Source organism: Pelophylax lessonae (assembly GCF_965119305.1).
Source record: "Pelophylax lessonae genome assembly, chromosome: 2".
NCBI lineage: Eukaryota > Metazoa > Chordata > Amphibia > Anura > Ranidae > Pelophylax > Pelophylax lessonae.
Window position 1 is genome coordinate 672,750,488 of NC_138769.1, and position 22,164 is coordinate 672,772,651.

Genomic DNA, 22,164 nt, shown 5'->3' on the forward strand with positions numbered 1-22,164 from the left:
TTCGCATTTCTCTGCTTTAAGGTACAATTTGTGTCTCCTGAGAATTGCAAGGACTGTCTTTACATGAACCCGGTGTAGCTCAATGGTGGCAGAAAAAATAAGAATGTCGTCCAGGTAAACAACTAGGAAATTGTCCAGATATTCTCGAAAGATGTCGTTTACCAGGTGCTGAAATGTGGCCGGGGCGTTACACAACCCAAAGGGCATTACCAAATATTCATAATGTCCAAACCTGGACCTGAAGGCAGTCTTCCATTCGTCTCCAGGCCTGATTCGGATGAGGTTATAGGCACCTCGCAGATCCAACTTGGAGAAGATTCGGGCAGAACGGAAACGCTGAAACAACTCTGGGATAAGTGGAAGAGGATAGCGATTTTTTATCGTTATTTTGTTCAGTTCTCTATAGTCTATGCATGGTCTTAGGGAACCATCTTTCTTTTCCACAAAGAAGATGCCGGCTCCGGCCGGTGAAGATGATGGACGAATGAAACCCTTATCCAAGTTCTCATCAATATACGTTTTAAGAGCCGCTAGTTCAGTCTCCGATAGTGGAAAGATACGGCCAAAGGGTATTTCAGAACCAGGTAGCAAATCAATGGGGCAGTCGTAAGACCGATGAGGTGGTAGGCAATCAGCTTTTTGTTTATCGAAGACATCTCTAAATTCAAGATATACCGGAGGGACGTGCTGGAGATTGTCAGGTGTAGGTGCTACAGTTAAACAGGCGGCTGGAGCTGGAGGAAGGCAATGCTGGGAACAGTAGGGAGAGGAAAAGGAGACTTTCTTCTTGTTCCAATTGATGTCAGGTTCATGTGCCTGTAGCCAGGGGAGCCCCAAAATGATGGGGAACATGGGGGAGAAGATGATGTCAAAGCTTAGAAGCTCCTGGTGGCCGGAGTCCGTGGTGACAAGGATGGGCCTTGTCTGTTGTGTGACAAATCCAGAGCGAGGGAGAGACCCATCAGCCAGGTAGACTTGGAGGCCTTGTTCTTTGGTTTGCAGGGGAATGTGCAGTTTTTGGGCCAGTGAAGTGTCTAGAAAACAACTACAGGCTCCGGAATCAATAATTGCTGGTAGATGAACTTCCTTTTCCATTAGCTGTAAGGAGACAGAGAGGGTGACATAAGTCTGGGATAAACCAGGGTTCTGAAAGTTCATAAAAAAACTGCGAGCGTGACTTACTGGGTCTCACGGGGCAAGTACGCAGAAAATGTCCAGTTCCCCCACAGTACAGACAGAGATTGGCCTGTCGCCGTCGTTGTTTCTCTTCAGGGGTAAGAGGAGCACGGACCAATCCAAGCTGCATGGGCTCAGCCTCTGGAGCAGAGGTGACAGGAGTCACTGGAAAGGATGGGTGAACGGGAGAAGGTTTAGGGAGCATCCAACTAGGTCGGGGACCCTGAGAGCGCTCAGAGCGCCGCTCGCGCATGCGCCTGTCTAGCTTGGTAGCGGATTGGATTAAATCCTCCAAAGTGGCAGGGGTTTCAATCCTGGCCAACTCGTCTTTCAAAGCTTCTGACAGCCCCTGGCGGTACTGGTATTTAAGAGCGGGTTCGTTCCACCCTGTGTCAGCTGACCATTTTCGAAATTCAGCAGTGTAGTCCTCCACTGGTCTCTTTCCTTGGGACAGGGAGTGTAGCACGGCTTCTGCAGTAGCGGTGCGTTGGGGGTCATCATATAGTTGAGACATACTTTCAAAGAAAAGGTCCAAAGAGTTCAGAAGAGAGCTCCTCTGTTCCATCAGGCTGTGGGCCCAGGCCTGCGGCTCTTCGGTCAACAGGGAGATGACAAATCCCACCTTAACTACTTCGGATGAAAAAGTCCTGGGCTGAAGGGCTAAGTACAAGGAGCATGCATTTTTGAAGGCCCGGAACTTTTTGCGATCGCCTGAAAAACGCTCCGGTGTGGGAACCCTGGGCTCAGGGGTAGCCATGATCACTGTGGGGCTTGATGCAACTTGAGAAGAGGAGGCTCCGCTGGTGGGCGCAGGGGCTGCGGCTGTTGATGCAGATGACACTGAAAGTTGCTGGAGACGACCGTCAATCTGGGCATAGCCTTCCTGCAGTTTCTGGACTGCATCAGTGAGGGTTGTGACCTGCTGGCACAGGATCTCAAGAGGAGAACGCGCTCTGTCGGCCTCTGACATGGCTGGTTTGTACTATCAGAATAGAGGTACTCACCGAGGCCGAGATGCCGAGAGCGGTTCGCTGTTGCGACTAAGCGCACTCCGCTCCTCTGGAGGTGATACAGAGGGTGGATGGCACAAAGAGGCACAAGCTACCAGCAGGCAGGGTAGAGCTTGCGTGGAGGTCCTGTAGAGCTGGAGCAGAGACTGATCAGGATCCAGCAGTAAAAGTCCGGAGCAGGCTGAGGGTCAAACACAGGTAAGCAGACAATCCAGGTCAAAGGCTGAGGGTCAAGGCACTGGAGATAGGAGACAAGACTTGGTCACAAGCAGAGGGTCAAGGCACAGGAGACTGAAGGTAAATCCGGGTCGCAGGCAGAGGGTCAAACACAGGTAAGCAAAAGCAAAGTCCGTAAAACAAGCCAAGGTCGGGTCCAGGAGAAGAGCAGAGCAGGTCAGGGTCAATCCGGGTCACAGCAGGTAAACGATCACACAGGAAACAGGAACTCAGGTACAGGAAGCTGAAAGACAAACCAGCAATTCCTCTGAGCACTTGCTCAGCTTTTATAGGCAGCCAGGAAGTCATGTGGAAGTCATGTGGTGCTTGTCATGTGATGACCAGTCTGCAGCTGAAGGTTTCTCTGACACTAATACTCTCCTGAACATTTCTATCAAGTGCTTACCATCTCTGTCACTGTTCACACCTGTCCCTTCAGCACATCATCTTCATACTATCATATACATCCTATCACTCCAGGAACATCTTATTGAGTGTGCATATTTGTATGCTGAAGCTGACAGGCCCACAGTGATGAGTCTGGAGAGTTGGATCTGGTTATTCAACACATCTCTACATGACTACTGAGTGGAGATTCTGCAGCTGCAAATCCAGCCTACTACAAAAACGCAGGAGCGTTACAGTGTCATGCTACTGGCTCTACTAAGCTAAGTAGTATTGGACCTGGAAGTTTGCAGGCACCATCGGACGGGAAGTAAAATACCCACAGCTCAAGGAAACCCTAGCCATCTCCAGAGGAATGCTAGAGCTCGACAGAACCCTTTTTTGAGAATGGCTGGTGTAAAAGAACTTTTGTATGCAAATATCTACCAAATCCTGAGGTCAGTGGCTCTGCCTCCTCCCACCTCTGTCAAAAGAAAAACAATTGGGTATACAGAACTAAAGAGAGGCAGCAAGCATGGAAAATGTTTTTTTTAAAACAGGTGCCCCACTTAAATGACCAAAAACAACGGAACACAGAACCAACGAACAGGCTATTAGCAGGTGTATTCCAGCATGCTGACAATCCATCTATAACAATACAAATATCAGGTTAGTTGTTAAACGGCCTGCTGTGCTCTTCCACCCCACAGACTACCATCACTAGCCTTGTATTTTTTTCTCTGATTGGACGAGGTGGAAATAGTAAAGTCTCAGCCTCTCCACCTCATCCAATCAAAGACTGCTTTGTATTGACTAAATAAAAATGCAAGACTCATCATGGTGGCAGGGGACCTGCAGAACTGCTACTATCTCTATAGTAGCAATGACCACTTCATTGATTTGCAGCTTACACAAGGTTCGGTCAGATATGAGATATATATACTTACACTGGTCCAAGCCAGACCAATGTAACTATTCTCCAAACAAATCATACCTAGAGATGAACCTTAACAGAGGTTTAAAATAAAAGTCACCTCCTTGCTGGCAATGTCACTTGTAATTCCTTTCTGCCACTACATGTTCTATTGTGTTCTGTCTTCAGGGCGTTGCTCACCTTTGGAAGATTAAGGACATAGTGTGAATGGGAGGCATCATGGACCTGTACCCTAAGGGGGAGTCACCATAGCTCCCTGCACTTACACTGCGATAATACAATGCTGAGAACAATGCAGACGTCACCAAATCAACACCATTCTCTGCACTGAGAACTGGGCACTGCCGGGAGAAGATCCAAACAAGAAGCCATGTAAATGGCCTGAAAACATCTAAAAAAAAAAAGGTATGAAAGAAAAGAAACTAAGGGGGTGGGATTGGGCATTAAAATTAGAATTCACAAGGACGTGTAGATAGCAGACGTTCGCAAAGCTCTGAAACAGACTCAAAATAAGCCCATAGGTTGGCTAGGTAAGTTTAATTTATTATAGGGTGGTCTAAGCTTATAGTTTGTTAAACAGAGCAACCGGGTCACTTTAAGGATACTTGAATATTGTACTGATGTTTGAACATCAGTATTCTTGGCCCAAAATTTCAGGCGTTTTTTTTTTGCATGTATTTACATGTATGAGCATAGACTAGTAAGGTAAATTGTAACCTTTTCAAATTAACCAATATAATCAATAAATCCCACGAGTAACCAAATGATGATATAATTGCTGCAAGCACTCCACTATCTCACACAGTGTAAATAATATATAATAAAAAATGCTGCACAAAAATATATAGTGAACCGAATATATGATCTCAAAGCAATTCATAAATAAATAAGCTTCCAATGTATATATTCATGAAAAAAAAATACTTTAAATTGTGCTAAACAGGTACGTCAAACCAAAAAATATAAATATATAATATAATATAAATATTATAATATAAAATGCCCAATGTGAAAAAACACAAATGTATAAGCCTAGAAATATCCAATAATAAAATCAGACCGAACTATGCCGGTATGATAGTAACCTCTATAAAAGTGCCAACAGTGCTAAATAAAACTATTAATAAACACGTGCAAAGTCCATATTGTGCAAAATATTCCTGTTGAACCAGTGCAAAAATGAATGGAAATAACTTTTCCGGGTAGTCCCTTTCAAATTAACATTTTACACCAGTATTTCTGCGCATATGCGCGTACACAGTTAAAATACTGATTTCTGTATTTTTTATCACAGCACATATGTGTACAGCCACATTAAAAGCAATTGGCTGCATTTAGAGTTTAGCACCCTCCTAGGTAGGTGCTAGTGAGAGAGTAGTGTGTTTGGCTCTGTCTGCCTATCAGAGGAGCAGCAGGCAAATCTATATTGCTTTCTGCCAACCAGAGAGCAGGATCTGTGAGTTAGGTCTGCTCTTGGTGCTCGGTATGTGATTCATCTGGTCTAGGGAGTGTTTCACACTGGTCCAATAGGGAGGCATATTGGACAGCGGAGGAAATCTGACCAATGGGTACACAGGCTTTGATACCGCCCCAGTTATTGGCACAGACAGGCTGTCTCTGTGCATTGTGGGGTGTGGTATAAAAGCCAGGAGCACATGTGCTGCGGGCTCTTTTGCTGGTGAGCAGAGTCCCGGAGGGAGGGTGGTGGCTGCCTCTTCCTCTTTATCAGTGGCACGCGGTCACAGGCAGTCGACCTGGGGACCAGAAGGAAGGAGCTGAACCCATAGGTCTATGAGAGCTGACTGAAGGAGTACAGACACTGGAGACCCTTGAAAAACAGTATCGTGAGTACAGGGGATCGTGTCTAGAGGCCTGACCTGAGGGGGGCCACCCTGGTGTAGGATAGTCAGAAGACGGGTGTCAGCAGTGTGTCGAGTGAAAGGGGGTACTAGGTGTGTATCCCGAAGATCATTCATCCTAACAAGTCATCTACATAGAGACTTCATTCTAAATTCATATACTGTAAGTGGCAAGGTGAATCTGCATCTACTGTGAATAGTTCAAGTTGGAGTATCACACTCTTCCCTTTCTCCCATCCCTAATTTAACCACTTGCCGACCAGTCACTGGGACTGTACTGCGGCAAAGTGGTTCGATTCCGTCCAGCGACGTAGACCTATGTCGCTGGACTCCTCCCCCTTTAGGCGGCATCCGCGCGCCGCCGGAGGTGCGCTCCCGCTGTTTTCAGTCACAGCGGGAGTCGGGCCAGGGGAGGAGCGGCGGCGATCACCGCTGCTCTTCCCCGATTGTCGGGTAATCGAGTTTGGAGATCCGCCCGCTTGTGTAAACAGAGCGGGCGGATCTCCTAAGTGACAAACAGTGACAGATTGCAGTGTTCAGCATAGCTGAACATGCGATCTGTCCCTGTGTCACTCAGTCACCTCCCCCCACACACGTTAGTAAGCCCCAAGGCATACATTAACCCCTCCCTCTCCAATAAAATTAACCCCTTCCCTGCCAGTGTAATTTTACAGTAACAGTGCATATGTATAGCACTGATTACTGTAGAAATGTCACTGGTACCCCCAAAAGTGTCAAAAATGTCAGTTAAGGGTCCGATCTGTCCGCCGCAATGTCGCAGTCCCACAAAAAAAAAAAAAAATTGCAGATCGCCGCCATTACTCGTTAAAAAAAAAAAAAAACACCAAAAATCTTTCCCTTAGTTAGTAAACGCAATAACTTTTGCGCAAACCAATCAAAATACGCTTGTTGTGATTTTTTTTTTACCAAACATAGGTAGCAGAAAACAAATTGGCCAAAAATGTAAAAAAATTTAGATTTTTCTATTTATTTTGGGGGGAATTTCATATAAAAAAATGTTAAAAATATTGTAATTTTTTTTCAAAATAAACGCTCTTTTTTTGTTTATAGCGCAAAAAGTAAAAATCGCACACTTGATCAAATACCACCAAAAGAAAGCTCTGTTTGTGGGAAAAAAAGGACGTAAATTTCATTTGGGTACGGCGTCGCACGAGCGTGCAATTGTCAGTTAAAGTCGCACAGCGCCGAATCGCAAAAAGTGGCCCAGACGTAAGACAGCAAAATCCTCCGGTGGTAAAGTGGTTAAATAAAACCACAAAAACAACTACATCACCTAGACCAGTGATGGCCAACCTTGGCACCCCAGATGTTTTAGAACTACATTTCTCATGATGCTCAACTACACTGCAGAGTGAATGAGCATCACGGGAAATGTATTTCCAAAACTTCTGCGGTGCCAAGGTTGGCCATCACTGCCCTAGACTGTTCATTGATTGAGCCAAAGGGTAAAGAGTTAAATTGTGCATGCTGCAGTTGCTATTGGTAACCCGGGGGGATCCCGATTTGAACAATTCAGCAGTCCTCAGGGGGGCAGTGCTACAAGAGCAGTAAAAAAACAAACAAACAAAAAAAAACAAACAAAAACCAAACCACCTGTATAACTAAAAAAACAATCAGTATTTTGGCAGCAGTGTGCAAGAGGCTTAACAAAGCTCATGGCTTCTAATATCCAAGTGATGTGAGCAACAAGTACCTCCGTTACACCTTCACATGTGGATGGCTTCTAGTATTTCCTCTTGATGCCACATTTGGGCAGAAAGTGGAGAAAATGTTCAATAGGGCAGTGGATGTTCAGTGGATAACAATTCTGGCTTGCAGCACCGTTCCATGGTCTGATTCCTGGCCAGGACGCTATCTGTATGGAAATGTAATGTTCTCTCTGTGCCTGTGTGGGTTTCCTCCCAAATTCCAAAGACACACAGCTAGGATAATTGGCTTTTGTCTATATTAGCCCTCGTATGTGTATATATGTACACTATATTACCAAAAGTATTGGAACACCTGCCTTTACACACATATGAACTTTAATGGCATCCTAGTCTTAGTCCGTAGGGTTCAATATTGGGTTGGTCCACCCTTTGCAGCTATAACAGCTTCAACTCTTCTGGGAAGGCTGTCCACAATGTTTAGGAGTGTGTCTATGGGAATGTTTGACCATTCTTCCAGAAGCACATTTGTGAGGTCAGGCACTGATGTTGGACGAGAAGGCTTGGCTTACAGTCTCCGCTCTAATTCATCCTAAAGGTGTTCTATCAGGTTGAGGTCAGGACTCTGTGCAGGCCAGTCAAGTTCCTCCACCCCAAACATGCTCATCCATGTCTTTATGGACCTTGCTTTGTGAACTGGTGCACAGTTATGTTGGAACAGGAAGGGGACATCCCCAAACTGTTCCCACAAAGTTGGGAGCATGAAATTGTCCAAAATGTGTTGGTATGCCGACACCCTAAGAGTTCCCTTTACTGAAACTATGGGGTCAAGCCCAACCCCCGAAAAACAACCCCACACCATAATCTCCCCTCCACTAAATGATTTGGGAGGAGAGGTCTACTGTAGCTGGCTGCTGGGAAATCTGTTGATGTTGCTATGATTCTTTTGTTGCAGGATTGATCAATTTTTGCTGGGGTAGTATTGTGTAATGGGAGGTCCATTGTTGCTGGGGGGGGGGGGGTATCTATTACTGCTGGGGGGTCTATTGTTGTTGGGGTGGGGTCTATTGTTGCTGGCTGCAGAGGATCTATTATACTGCTTTTCTTGTTGTCATTAACAAATTCCATATAAATTATTTAGCATCACAAAATGATACTTGGTTCTGTACTCTCTAAAAGGGCCGGTACTGGGAGGTGGGTAGGGGATGGAGACTCAGAAGGGGAGAGTTTCCTGCACCTATTCTCTGTGGAAAAAAGCACACCTGGCACATTCCCTGCACACGCCTATGCTTTGCAAATTGACCCAAGTATGAGTATGTATGTATGCTTGTCAGATAGGGACCTTAGATTGTAAGCACATGGGACTGATGAGAATGTACAACATACAGTATCTCACAAAAGTACACCCCTCACATGTTTGTAAATATTTTATTATATCTTTTCATGTGACAACGCTGAAGAAATGACACTTTGCTACAATGTAAAGTAGTGAGTGTACAGCTTGTATAACAGTGTCAATTTTCTTTCCCCTTAAAATAACTCAACACACAGCCATTAATGCCTAAACTGCTGGCAACAAAAGTGAGTACACCCCTAAGTGAAAATGTCTAAATTGGTCCAAATTAGCCATTTTCCCTCCCTGGTGTCATGTGACTCGTTAGTGAATGGGGAGCAGGTGTGTTGAATTTGGTGTTATCACTCTCACTCTCTCATACTAGTCACTGGAAGTTCAACATGGCACCTCATGGCAAAGAACTCTTTAGGAATCTTAAAAAAAGAATTGTTTCTCTAGATAAAAATGGCCTGGGCTATAAAAAAATTACCAAGACCCTGAAACTGTGCTGCAGCACTGTGGCCAAGACCATACAGTGGATTAACAGGACAGGTTCCACTCAGAACAGGCCTCGCCATGGTCGACCAACGAAGTTTAGTGCACGTTCTCAGTGTCATATACATGGGTTGTCTTTTGGAAATAGATGTATGAGTGCTGCCAGCATTGCTGCAGAAGTTGAAGGGGTGGGGGGTCAGCCTGTCAATGCTCAGACCAAACGCCACACACTGCATCAAATTGGTCAGCATGGCTGTCGTCTCAGAAGGAAGCCTCTTCTCAAGATGATGCACCAGAAAGCCCGCAAACAGTTTGCTGAAGACAAGCAGACTAAGGACATGGATTACTGGAACCATGTCCTGTGGTCTGATGAGACCAAGATAAACTTATTTGGTTCAGATGATGGCAAGCGTGTGTGGCGGCAACCAGGTGAGGAGTACAAAGACAAGTGTGTCTTGCCTACAGTCAAGCATGGCGGTGGGAGTGTCATGGTCTGGGGCTGCATGAGTGCTGCCGCCACTGGGAAGCTACAGTTAATTGAGGGAACCATGAATGCCAACATGTACTGTGACATGCTAAAGCAGAGCATGATCCCCTCACTTCTGAAACTGGGCCGGAGGGCAGTACTCCAACATGATAACGACCCCAAACACACCTCCTGCCTTGCTAAAGAAGCTGAGGGTAAAGGTGATGGACTGCCCAAGCATGTCTCCAGACCTAAACCCTATTGAGCATCTGTGGGGCATTCTCAAACAGAAGATGGAGGAGCGCAAGGTCTCTAACATCCACCAGCTCCATGATGTCATCTTGGAGGAGTGGAAGAGGACTCCAGTGGAACCTTTGAAGCTCTGGTGAACTCCATGCTCAAGAAGGTTAAGGCAGTGCTGGAAAATGATGGTGGCCACACAAAATATTGACACTTTGGGCCCATATTGGACATTTTCACTTAGGGGTGTACTGACTTTTGTTGCCAGTGTTTTAGACATTAATGACTGTGTGTTGAGTTATTTTGAGGGGACAGCAAATTTACACTGTTATACAAGCTGTACACTCACTACTTTACATTGTAGCAAAGTGTCATTTCTTCAGTGTTGTCACATGAAAAAGTATAATAAAATATTTACAAAAATGTGAGGGGTGTACTCACTTTTGTGAGATACTGTATATGCAAAGCACAGTGTAAATTGCTGGCACCATATACTGTAACATATGTGAATGTGTCCCTAATAATTACACCACCTGCCTTCTGCCAACGATAATAAAAAAATGATTTTTTTTTAAATGTATATTTTTTTAACTGAATCTGCGATGGAGCCGCTATCCATAATTAATCATATTAGAACAATGCAATTTAGATAAAACCAAGTAGCTATAGCATAGGCTGATGGTTTTAAACACAATTATTTATTACAGTCCTATAATTGACAAAGCCACAAATGAATACTAAAATGATTTTTTTCCCCAGCCTAATGTATTTAAATGAATGAGATCTGAAATCAATGAGAAAAGAACAGATTTGTTCAGGCTGCATTCTGCTGTGTGCCGCTAGGGGGCGTGTGATGACAGAGAGTACCATAGCTGGGGGAGCAGAGCAGCAATAAAAAGCATGCAGGCTGGTGAAGAAGGAGCAGAAATTGGCTGTGTGCTCCTGATGTGCGGAGCATCCTTCCATCCTCTACCCATGAAGCTGCCTCCCTGCCTGGGGAATCTCATTCACTGACAGGTGCCTTCACCTGCCTGCCTGTGCAAGACTTGCAGCAAAGGATTATTGGAGTTACCATGAGCCAGTGCGAGTCCTCTGCGCCCAGGAATAATAACTGTCCCATCACAGCTCTAAGGAATGAGAGCCAGGACTACCTGTTCATGGAAGCGACTGATGGGGCGGATAATTCTGCGCAGCAATATGGATACTACCACATGTAAGTGCCACGTTGCTCTGTTTTTAGCCCTTGGGGCAAGGAATTTTGGTGCTCCTCCGGCAATCGGTGGACTACAAGTGCCAATAGACCACTGTGCCTGGCTTAAAAGAGAAAAAATATAGCTATTGCCATTGCTGACTTATATTTAAAAGATGAAGGGTCTGACATGGTCATCTTGATCTGGAACAAGCATGCGGCCAGTGAAGTCTTGATTGTCTGTACCCCTATCCTTGCACGCTTGCTGCAGATCAGTGCCAGGCTCAGGATGATGCTGCCAGAGCCTTCACCTGTTGAATACAAGGCAGCAATGGCAGCTCTCGTATTGCAGGGCTTACAGGTTGACTTTTAGGTAGCCACAGGCATGGTTGGGCTGATGATGTTTTGTGTAATCTGTACCTTTATGCACATAGAAGACATCAGGCTCTGTCCATAACAATTTGAAACCAAGATCTTTATGTCATCCATGTGACTGTCATTCCCATATCTCATTGGACTCACCTGAACATAACTGTCACTTTAAAAAAAAAAAAATACCTATCCTTATCCTGGTGTGTTAGCTTTGTGAATTGTGCCCATTATCTGCCTTATAGGTTGGTTACACATCTGCATACACACTGTATGTCCTTTACAGATCCCGGTTATCCAATGCTTTCTTTAAGTATATTCAGTTGGCATGAAAAATCCTCCATCAATGGCCAGCAAAGCCATCAGCATATTGGACTCTCCTAATGCAGTCCAGAGGATGGATTTATGGGCAGATATTGGCCGGAGGTGGGAAAAGTAGTATAAAGCGATATTACATTCAAAAACAAAAATATATTACATTGTATCTTACCAGTTCTTAGATGTGGTGACTGCATTCGTTTTCTTTTTTTTTTTAGTCTTTTTGCTCCTTTATTTTCACCTGTAATCTGGCCAGTAAGTCTGTTATTGTTCAACTTCCTTTAACCACTTCTGAACCTGAAGATTTTCCCCCCTAATGACCAGGCCATATTTTGTCATTCGGCACTGCGTTATTTTAACGGACAAATTGCACGGTCTGCAACGCTGTACCCAAATAAAATTGATTGAAGTTTTTTTCCCACAAACAGAGCTTTCTTTTGGTGGTATTTGATCACCTCTGCGATTTTTATTTTTTGCGCTATAAACAAAAAGAGAGCAACAATTCTGAAAACAAAAACAATATTTTTCACTTTCTGCTATATCCCCCCCCCCCCCCCCCCCCAAAAATGTAGAAATCAAAATTTTTTAACATTTTAGGCCAATTTGTTTTCTGCTGCATATTTTTGGTAAAAAAAAAAAAAAATTGCAATAAGCGTATTTTGATTGGTTTGTGCAAAAGTTATCGTGTCTACAAACTACAGGAAAGATTTATATCATTTTTATTGTTTTTTTTTACTAGTAATCAGCGATTTTTAGTAGGACTGCGACATTGCGGCAGACAGATCAGCTCCTAACTGACATTTTTGACACTTTTGGGGGGATCAGTGACTTTACTACAGTAATCAGTCCTAAAAATATTCACTATTACTGTAATAATGACACTGGTAGGGAAGGGGTTAACATTGTGGGGGCGGGAGCTCGCCCCCTAGCTGCCTGCGCGCGGCCGACGTATGTCTGCGTCGGTTAGCGTAGGAGTGCCACAGTAAAAAGGCAGCGGGCGGAAGCCGTTAACAGACCAAGCTACCCAGAAAAAGTGGCAGTTAGAGGGTTGAGACTAACCATTTACCACTAACAGGGGTGCTTACAAAGATCAGCTTTTATTAAATTACCAAAAATCTTTTTCCTGAAAGGAAAAAAAAAAAACTGCTACAGATTGAGATTAAAGCGACTTTATTTTGTGTTTCTATTTTTCTTGGGCAAACTATATGTACTCGGATTTATTTAATTTTGATTGTTCTTCTGGCTTATTTGATGTTATTTTCCATGCGGCTCTTATGAGCATCCTGCTATGAATGCCTTGGGGCCCCTTTCACACGGGCTTTCTGATCCGGTCCATCTGTCAGTTTTTCAGGAGGGCCTGATCGGATGCTCCATGTACCTCTAGGGGGCAGCGGATGTCAGCGGTGACATGTCCGCTAATACCCGCTGCTCTCCGATCCGATTCTGTCCGTGAAATCCAGACGGATGGAAACCCTGTTTTCTGGAGAATCGGATGAAAAGGGACAGGTGGTCATTTTCATCCGATCTCCCGTAGAGGAGAGCGGGGATCTGACAGCTCGGTCTCTGCAAAGTAAGTGGAGATGGAGCTGTCATCCGCCTGCTCAGTGGGGATCGGCAGATCGATCCCAACTGAGCAAAACGGAGTCTGCCAGGCGCACCGCCCGTGTGAAAGGACCCTTACTAAAGCAATCCTAATTACCTTAGTACAGCATTTTTCAACCAGTGTGCCCAGTCACCCTGGAGTGCCTTGAGGTTTCTTCAGGCGTGCCTTGGCAAACTGGCTAAAACTTGCCCAAAAATTATTTTCAAAACAGGTTTTCATTGTGCACAATAACAACCTTCTAACTGCCAGCGTCAGAACGACCATTGGCATAATCAGTTGATAAGGAGGATTTCAGTCGCCTGCATAGCATCCTTGTTTGACCCTCCCTTGCCCCTCACATTAGCTGAGTGATAGAGAAAAACTAAGGGAGAAGATAAACATTGGAATACTAGTCAGTACCAGTTTACAAAAGTGTATTTGCTTTGGAAGAATAAATCACCTCTAACGTTGGGTGTCCTACTTGGACTTGTGGATGTTGCTGCGTTATGTAAGACTATTAGAATCGTTTTTACATTTTCGAATGGGGCGCCTCGAGACTGTCCATGATTCTGAAAGGCCTTGACTGAAAAAAGGTTGAGAAGCACTGCCTTAGCACACTATTCTTCCATGCTTCAAGCAGCGGCGGCCCGTCCATTGGGGGCACAGGGGCGCTGCCTCCTCTCTATCCATGCATCCGGCCCCATAATCTTCATGCAGGGCGCTGGACGCATGGATTCCAATGGGGTTTTTGTTTTTCTTTTAGAAGCACGTGATTGGAGCCAGGGGCTCTAATAGGCTTCAAAAAAGGGTGGGATCGGGGCGCAGAGAATTGCGCCCTGACCCCACCCAGTTGTGTGACAATAGCGAATTAATATTCGCTATTGTCACACGGATTCACCTCCTGGCCCTGAGACCCGTTACCGATTGGTCGAAAGGAGAAGCCATGCCATTGGCCGAGGAGAAGGATGGAGGAGACGCAGGAGGGGGAAGCCGCCGCCGCCGCTGCTGACTGCCCTCCGCATGTCCAGGATGAGTGAGCCGGCGAACAGGGGGGAGGGGGGGTATGGTGTGCGGGCTGGTGTAGTCTGGGGGGGGGATATGGTGTGGTCCGTCTCATGGAGCACCAGCCGCCACTGGCTTTGAGACTAAACATAGTAATACTTACAAAATCAGATTCCATATCAGTACCTGGGCCTTTAGAAGCATTAACAGGAACTTATATTGGTACTTGTACCTTCAGATTACTTATTATAGCCTCTCCTTTGTTAATTTTCTTTTTTTACTTTTTGTTTGATTATATTATTTTGTAATTTCTTTGAAAATAATAAAAATTACATTAACCACTTTAGCTCCGGAAGATTTTCCCCCTTCATGGACAGGCCATTTTTTTGCGATTCGGCACTGCGTTACTTTAACTGACAATTGTGTGGTCATGCAACGCTGTACCCAAATACAATTGATGTCCTTTTTTCCCCACAAATAGAGCTTTCTTTTGGTGGTGTTTGATCACCTCTGCGGTCTACAAACTACGGGATACATTTATAGAATTTTCATTTTTTTTATATTTTTTTACTAGTAAAGGCGGGGATCAGTGATTTTTTTTGTGGGACTCTGACATTGCAGGGGACAAATCTGACACTTTTTGGGGACCAGTGGCACCAATACAGTGATCAGTGCTAAAAAAAAAAATGCACTGTCACTGTACTAATGACACTGGCAGGGAAGGAGTTGTTAATATCAGGGCGACCAAAGGGTTTAATGTGTTCCTAGGGAGTGCTTTCTAACTGTGTGTGGGGGGTGCTTTGACGGGGGGAAGACAGAGATCCGTGTTCCTCCTTAGCATAAACACAGGATCTCCACCTTCCCCTTTGACAGAATGGTGATCTGCCTCTCTCTGGAACGATCGCTGGGTGCCGGCGAACCCCCTGATTGGCTCCCGCTGTGTCCATTTACAGCGGGAGTGGGTCGCTGTGCAGACCCCAGACCCGGAAATGGAAATGACGTACAGGTTTGTGATTTCGCGCTGAAGGACTGCCGTGCCGCAGTATATGTACAGTATGTGTTAGCTGGAGTTTGGCTTTATTTTGTTAGTCAAGTCCATCTAAATCTGGTAATCCAACACTACCCCTTCCTCCCCAGACTGACAGCGCTGCTGTCCAAAGGTTACTACATTGCTCCTTCATCCAAAGTAGAAACACTGTTAGACAAGTAGTGTGTTAATGGCTGGTGAAAATAAGGTGAAAATAAAGGAAAAAAAAATAATGCAGGCTTCAGATTTAAGCCTAGGTTCACACTATGAATCACATATGAATGGCACAGGAGCCGCATCGCTTTCCTGTACAAATCACATGTGAATCTTGAGAAGAGGATATTAGGGGGATATGATCACCATGTATAAATACACTTAACCACTTAAGCCCCGGAAGATTTTACCCCCTTCCTGACCAGGGGGTATTTTGCAATTCGGCACTGCGTGATTTTAACGGACAATTACGCGGTCGTGCGACGCTGTACCTAAACGAATTTGATGTCCTTTTTTTTCCCACAAACAGAGCTTTCTTTTGGTGGTATTTGATCACCTGTGCAATTTTTTGATCATGCGCTATAAACAAAAAAAGAGCTTAAATTTTGCAAAAATAGCAATATTTTTCACATTTTTTTATATGAAATTCCCCCCAAAAAAATGTAAAAATCAAAATTTTTTGACATTTTCGGCCAATTTGTTTTATGCTACATATGGTTGGTAAAAAAAATCACAAAAAGCGTATTTTGATTGGTTTGCGCAAAAGTTATCGCGTTTACTAACAAAGGGAAAGATTTTTGTCATTTTTGTTGTTTTTTTTTTTAACGCGTAATGGCGGCGATCTGCGATTTTTTTTGCGGTACTGCGACATTGCGGCGGACAGATCGGACCCTTGACTGACATTTTTGACACTTTTGGGGTTACCAGTGACATTTCTACAGTAATCAGTGCTATACATATGCACTGTTACTGTAAAAATACACTGGCAGTGAAGGGGTTAACTTTTTTTGAAAGGGAGGGGCTATGTGTGTCCCTAGGGGCGTGCTTTCTACTGTGATTGGCTGTGGCTTCAGATGTATGAAGAGTGATCAACGGTTCTACATAGTAGAACCGTATGATCATCCTTCATACACAGGGGAGAATGGCAGGCAGCTTGTTTACACAAGCCGCCTGACTTTCTCCCTCTCCCCCGACGATCGCAGAGTGACCGGCGGACATCGGGTCCGCCGGTCACACGCGCGGGGGGTGCGTAACCGCGTGGGAGCGCGCCTCCGGCGGTGCGCGCTTGCTCCCTAGACCCTCACAGACTAGCGACGTAGACCTACGTCGCTTTGCCTGTGAGGGGCTGACTGCCGACGTAGGCAAGTGGTTACCCACTTTACCACCGGAGGATTTTGCTGTCTTCCGTCCAGGCCACTTTTTGCGATTCGGCGCTGTGCGACTTCAACTGACAATTGCGCGGTCGTGCGACGCCGTACCCAAACGAAATTTACGTCCTTTTTTTCCCACAAACAGAGCTTTCTTTTGGTGGTATTTGATCACCTGTGCGATTTTTACTTTTTGCGCTATAAACAAAAAAAGAGCGTTTATTTTGAAAAAATAACAATATTTTTAACATTTTTTTATATGAAATTCCCCCCAAAAAAGATGTAAAAACCAATTTTTTAAAAAAATTTTGGCCAATTTGTTTTCTGCTACCTATGTTTGGTAAAAAAAATCACAATAAGCGTATTTTGATTGGTTTGCGCAAAAGTTATTGCGTTTACTAACAAAGGGAAAGATTTCTGTCATTTTTGGTGTTTTTTTTTAACGCGTAATGGCGGCGATCTGCGATTTTTTTTGTGGGACTGCGACATTGCGGCGGACAGATCGGACCCTTGACTGACATTTTTGACACTTTTGGGGGTACCAGTGACATTACTGCAGTAATCAGTGCTATATATATGCACTGTTACTGTAAAAATGACACTGGCAGGGAAGGGGTTAATTTTATTGGAGAGGGAGGGGTTAATGTATGCCTGGTGCTTACTGACGTGTGGGGGGGGAGGTGACTGTGTGAGTCATGGACAGATCGGATGTCCAGCTATGCTGAACACTCCGATCTGTCACTCCCTGTCACTATGGAGATCCGCCCGCTGTGTTTACACACAGCGGGCGGATCTCCACACTAGATCCCCGGCGATCGGGGCAGAGCAGCGGCGATCGCCGCTACTCCTCCCCTGGCCCGACTCCCGCTGTGAATGAAAACAGCGGGAGCGAGCCTCCGGCGGCGCGCAAGCGCCGCCCAGAAGGGGGAGTGTCTGACGACGTTAATACTACGTCGTCAGACGATAACGAACCACTTTGCCGCAGTACTATTACCGTACTCGGTCGGCAAGTGGTTAAAGGTCATCACAGAGGACAAGGGGGCACTCTTTACGTCCAGAGGAAAGCAGATTTAGTCTCCAAATACGGAAAGGTTTCTTCACAGTAAGAGCTGTGAAAAGTGGAATAGACTCCCTCCAGAGGTGGTTCTGGATAGCTCACTAGATTGCTTTAAAAAAACAAGGTGTAGATAATATAAATGGGTACTAATATTTATAGGTAAAGTTGATCCAAGGAATATTAGATTGCCTCTCGGAGGATCAGGAATTCATTTTTTCCCCTGCTGTAGCAAATTGGATCATGCTTTGCTGGGGTTTTCCGCCTTCCTCTGAATCAACAGCGGATATAGGATTGTGTATATGGGATTGTATGATTTTTTTCCCCTTCTATAGGTTGAACTAGATGGACTGGTGTCTTTTTTCAACCAGCCTAACTATTTAACTGTAAATCAGTGCTGTGAGATTTGAGGCTATTCCTTTAGAATGGATTTAAATCACACTGCATCCTCACAAAAGTCTTCCAATTTTGTACCCGCACTATAACTGGATCGCATTGTCGTTTTGTTCCATGCGATTTGGTGCGGGCAAACACGCTACATTTGCGACCTGCATTTGGGATATTGTTAAGATTGCACTGACACCCACATTTGAATGCGGTGCGGGAAAAGCGCACAAATCGTGGGTTTGCTGCCCCACATTCCAGTGTAAACCTAAACTAAAGATTAGTATGTTGCAATATGTTACATTTTTGTTTTTAGGTTTAATACAAATTTTAAAAACATCCAACAGGGTAAACAAATGTGTCAGAGTTTTTTCTATTAGGCTGTAGTCACACTTGTGCGATTTTTCATGCGACTTTGGGCATCAAAGTCGCATGGCAAATCGCACACCTTTCTTCTCAATAGCACCCATTAAAAACTACTTTTGGTACGACGTTAATCCATGAAATGTACCGCTGAATCAAAGTCACACCAAAAATCGCATCAAAGTCGTACTCCAAAGTCACACAGGAAATCGAGTCTTAAAGCGGAGCTCCATCCAAAAGGGAAAGATCCACTTGTTCGCACCCCCCCCCCTTTACTGCCATATTTGGCCCTTTTTGGGGGGAGTGGGTACCTGGTTTTGACAGGTACCGGCTCACATTTCCGGGTAAGATCGCAATCTAAGACATACCTGGCCCCTCCTCATTCTCCCCGCTTCCTTCTGGGACCTGTGTGTGTCCCAGAAGACAGCAGGGCCATTCAGAAAGCACAGTGCGACTGGCGCATGCGCAGTAGGAAACTGGCTGAAGGCTTCACTGCTGGGTTTCCCTTACTTGCAATGCCGGTGCCTGCACCCGAAGCCTATGGACAAATCGGCTGGGGTGCTGACATGGTGGGATCCCCGGACAGGTAAGTGTCCTTATATTAAAAGTCGGCAGCTACAGTATTTGTAGCTGCTGACTTTTTTTTCGGACGGAGCTCCACTTTAATCTTTATCACTCATTCACACAAGGAACATTCAGCGACAAGGCGTCTATCAATACAGATTCCATGCAAGGAAAACCATTGCTGGCTGCCTGCCCCATTCCCACCACGCTAGTGTGTTGGCGTCTGTTGAGGAAAAGGTAAAAAAAAAAAAAAGTATGTCCAGATGTGTCAATACAAAAAAAGGATGTTAGTATTTTTATGTGTCTGTACAGAAAAAACACATTTAAAATACGTTTGTTGTTAAAAAACACATGACAGCACATGTAAACACGCTTCAATGTACATGTGTGTTTTTATATGTAATGTGGTGTTAAGGAGACCTTGTTGTCTATGAAAACCTTCAGGCAACTTTTGGGCTGTTTGTAAAGGCATAGTAACCATTGGATGCAAATTTCCGGGGACTGCACCTGTTCATATGTATTCCTGGAAATATCGCAGTTTCAATACGCAAACTGTGGCACTTTTGATTACCCTGCGTGTTAAATACATTACAATAAACAGCGAGGGAAAAAGTATTTGATCCCGTGCTGATTTTGTACGTTTGCCCACTAACAAAGAAATGAACAGTCTATAAATTTATTGGTAGGTTTATTTTACTAGTGAGCAATAGAACAACAAAAATATCCAGAAAAACTCATTTCAAAAAGTTATAAAATGATTTGCATTTTAACCACTTTAGGACCGGAGGCTTTTCCTGCTTTACGTCCAGGCCACTTTTTGCAACTTGGCACTGTGCGCATTTAACTGACAATTGCGCAGTCATGCAACGCCGTACCCAAACTAAATTTACGTCCTTTTTTTCCCCACAAACAGAGCTTTCTTTTGGTGGTATTTGATCACCTCTGCGCTTTTTATTTTTTGCGATATTAATAAAAAAAGCGACAATTTTGAAAAAATAACAATATTTTTCTATTTTGACAGTTAAAAAATATCCAATATATTCAATTTTTGTCATATATTTAGGCCAAAATGTATTTAGCTACATGTCTTTGACAAAAAAATTCTCAATGAGCGTATTTTTAACCGCTTTAAGACCGGAAGATTTTACCCCATTCCTGACCAGGCCATATTTTGCGATTCGGCACTGCGTTATTTTAACGGACAATTGCACGGTCGTGCGACGCTGTACCCAAATTAAAGTTATGTCCTTTTTTCCCCCACAAACAGAGCTTTCTTTTGGTGGTATTTGATCACCTGTGCGATTTTTACTTTTTGCGCTGTAAAAAAAAAAGTGCGACAATTTTGAAAAAATAACAATATTTGTCACATTTTTTTATATGAAATTCCCCCCAAAAAAATGTAAAAATCAAAATTTTTTAACATTTTAGGCCAATTTGTTTTCTGCTACATATTTTTGGTAAAAAAAAATCACAATAAGCGTATTTTGATTGGTTTGCGCAAAAGTTATCGCAGCTACTAACTACGGGAAATTTATGTAATTTTTATATTTTTTTTTTTAACTAGTAATGGCTGCGATCTGCGATTTTTTTTTTGCGGGACTGCAACATTGCGGCCGACAGATTGGACCCCTAACTGACATTTTTGACACTTTTGGGGGTACCAGTGACATTACTACAGTAATCAGTGCTATACATATGCACTGTTACTGTAATAATGACATTGGCAGGGAAGGGGTTAACTTTATTGGTGATTAAGTGGTTAATGTATGCCTGGTGCTTACTGACGTGTGTGGGGGGAGGGGACTGTGTGACACAGGCATAGATCGCTGGTTCAGCTATGCTGAATCCTGTAATCTGCCCTGCCTGTCACATAGGAGATCCGCCCACTTTGTTTACACAAGCAGCCGGATTTCCAGACTCGATTCCCCGACGATCGGGGAAGAGCGGCGGTGATCACAAGGGGAGGAGTCCAGCGATGTAGGTCTACGTCGCTGGACAATAACGAACCACTTTGCCGCAGTACGCTCCATGTGAGCGGTCGGCAAGTGGTTAACGAGTGAAATAAGTATTTGACCCCTTCGCAAAACATGACTTAGTACTTGGTAGCAAAACCCTTGTTGGCAATCACAGAGGTCAGACGTTTCTTGTAGTTTGCCACCAGGTTTGCACACATCTCAGGAGGGATTTTGTCCCACTTCTCTTGGCAGATCCTCTCCAAGTCATTAGGATTTCAAGGCTGACGTATGGTAACTCGAACCGTCAGCTCCTTAAGCATATTTTCTATGGGATTAAGGTCTGGAGACTGGCTAGGCCACTCAAGGACCTTAATGTGCTTCTTCTTGAGCCACTGCTTTGTTGCCTTGGCTGTGTGTTTTGGGTCATTGTCATGCTGGAATACCCATCCACGATCCCCTTGTCGAGGGAAGGAGGATCTCACCCAAGATTTCATGGTACATGGCCTCATCCATCGTCCCTTTGATGCTGTGAAGTTGTTCTGTCCTCTTAGCAGAAAAACACCCCAAAGCATAATGTTTCCACCTACATGTATATGCATATGGTGGGGATGGTGTTCTTGGGGTTATAGGCAGCATTCCTCCTCCTCCAAACACAGTGAGTTGAGTTGATGCAAAAGAGCTCAATTTTGGTCTCATCTGACCACAGCACTTTCACCCAGTTCTCCTCTGAATCATTCAAATGTTCATTAGCAAACTTCAGACAGGCCTGTACATGTGCTTTCGTGAGCAGGGGGACCTCATGAGCGTTGCAGGATTTCAGTCCTTCACAGTGCAGTATGTTACCAATTGTTTTCTTGGTGACTATGGTCCCAGCTGCCCTGAGATCATTGACAAGATTCTCCCGTGTGGTTCTGGGCTGATTCCTCACCGTTCTCATGATCATTGAAACTCCACGAGATGAGATCTTGCATGGAGCCCCAGACCGAGTGAGATTTACAGTTATTTTTTTGTTTCTTCTATTTGCGAATAATAACAGCAGCTGCTGTCACCCTCTCATCAAGCTGCTTGGCGATTGTCTTGTAGCCCATTCCAGCCTTGTGTAGGTCTACAATCTTGTCTCTGACATCCTTGGTCAGCTCTTTAGTCTTGGTCATGGTGGAGAGATTGGAATCTAAATGATTTCTTCTGTAGACAGGTGTCTTTTATACAAGTAACA

At 44.4% G+C, this 22,164-nt stretch overlaps 1 protein-coding gene across 1 annotated transcript in view; it reads left to right on the forward strand.

Moving 5' to 3' along the window:
• The first annotated feature begins 10,693 nt into the window (after positions 1-10,693).
• TRPC6 (transient receptor potential cation channel subfamily C member 6) overlaps positions 10,694-22,164 on the forward strand; it is a 376,611-nt gene continuing 365,140 nt past the window's right edge. The window contains exon 1 of the mRNA XM_082244685.1: positions 10,694-10,993. Coding sequence (XP_082100811.1) covers positions 10,854-10,993 — 140 coding nt within the window. The 5' untranslated portion in view covers positions 10,694-10,853. The remainder of the gene's footprint in view (positions 10,994-22,164) is intronic.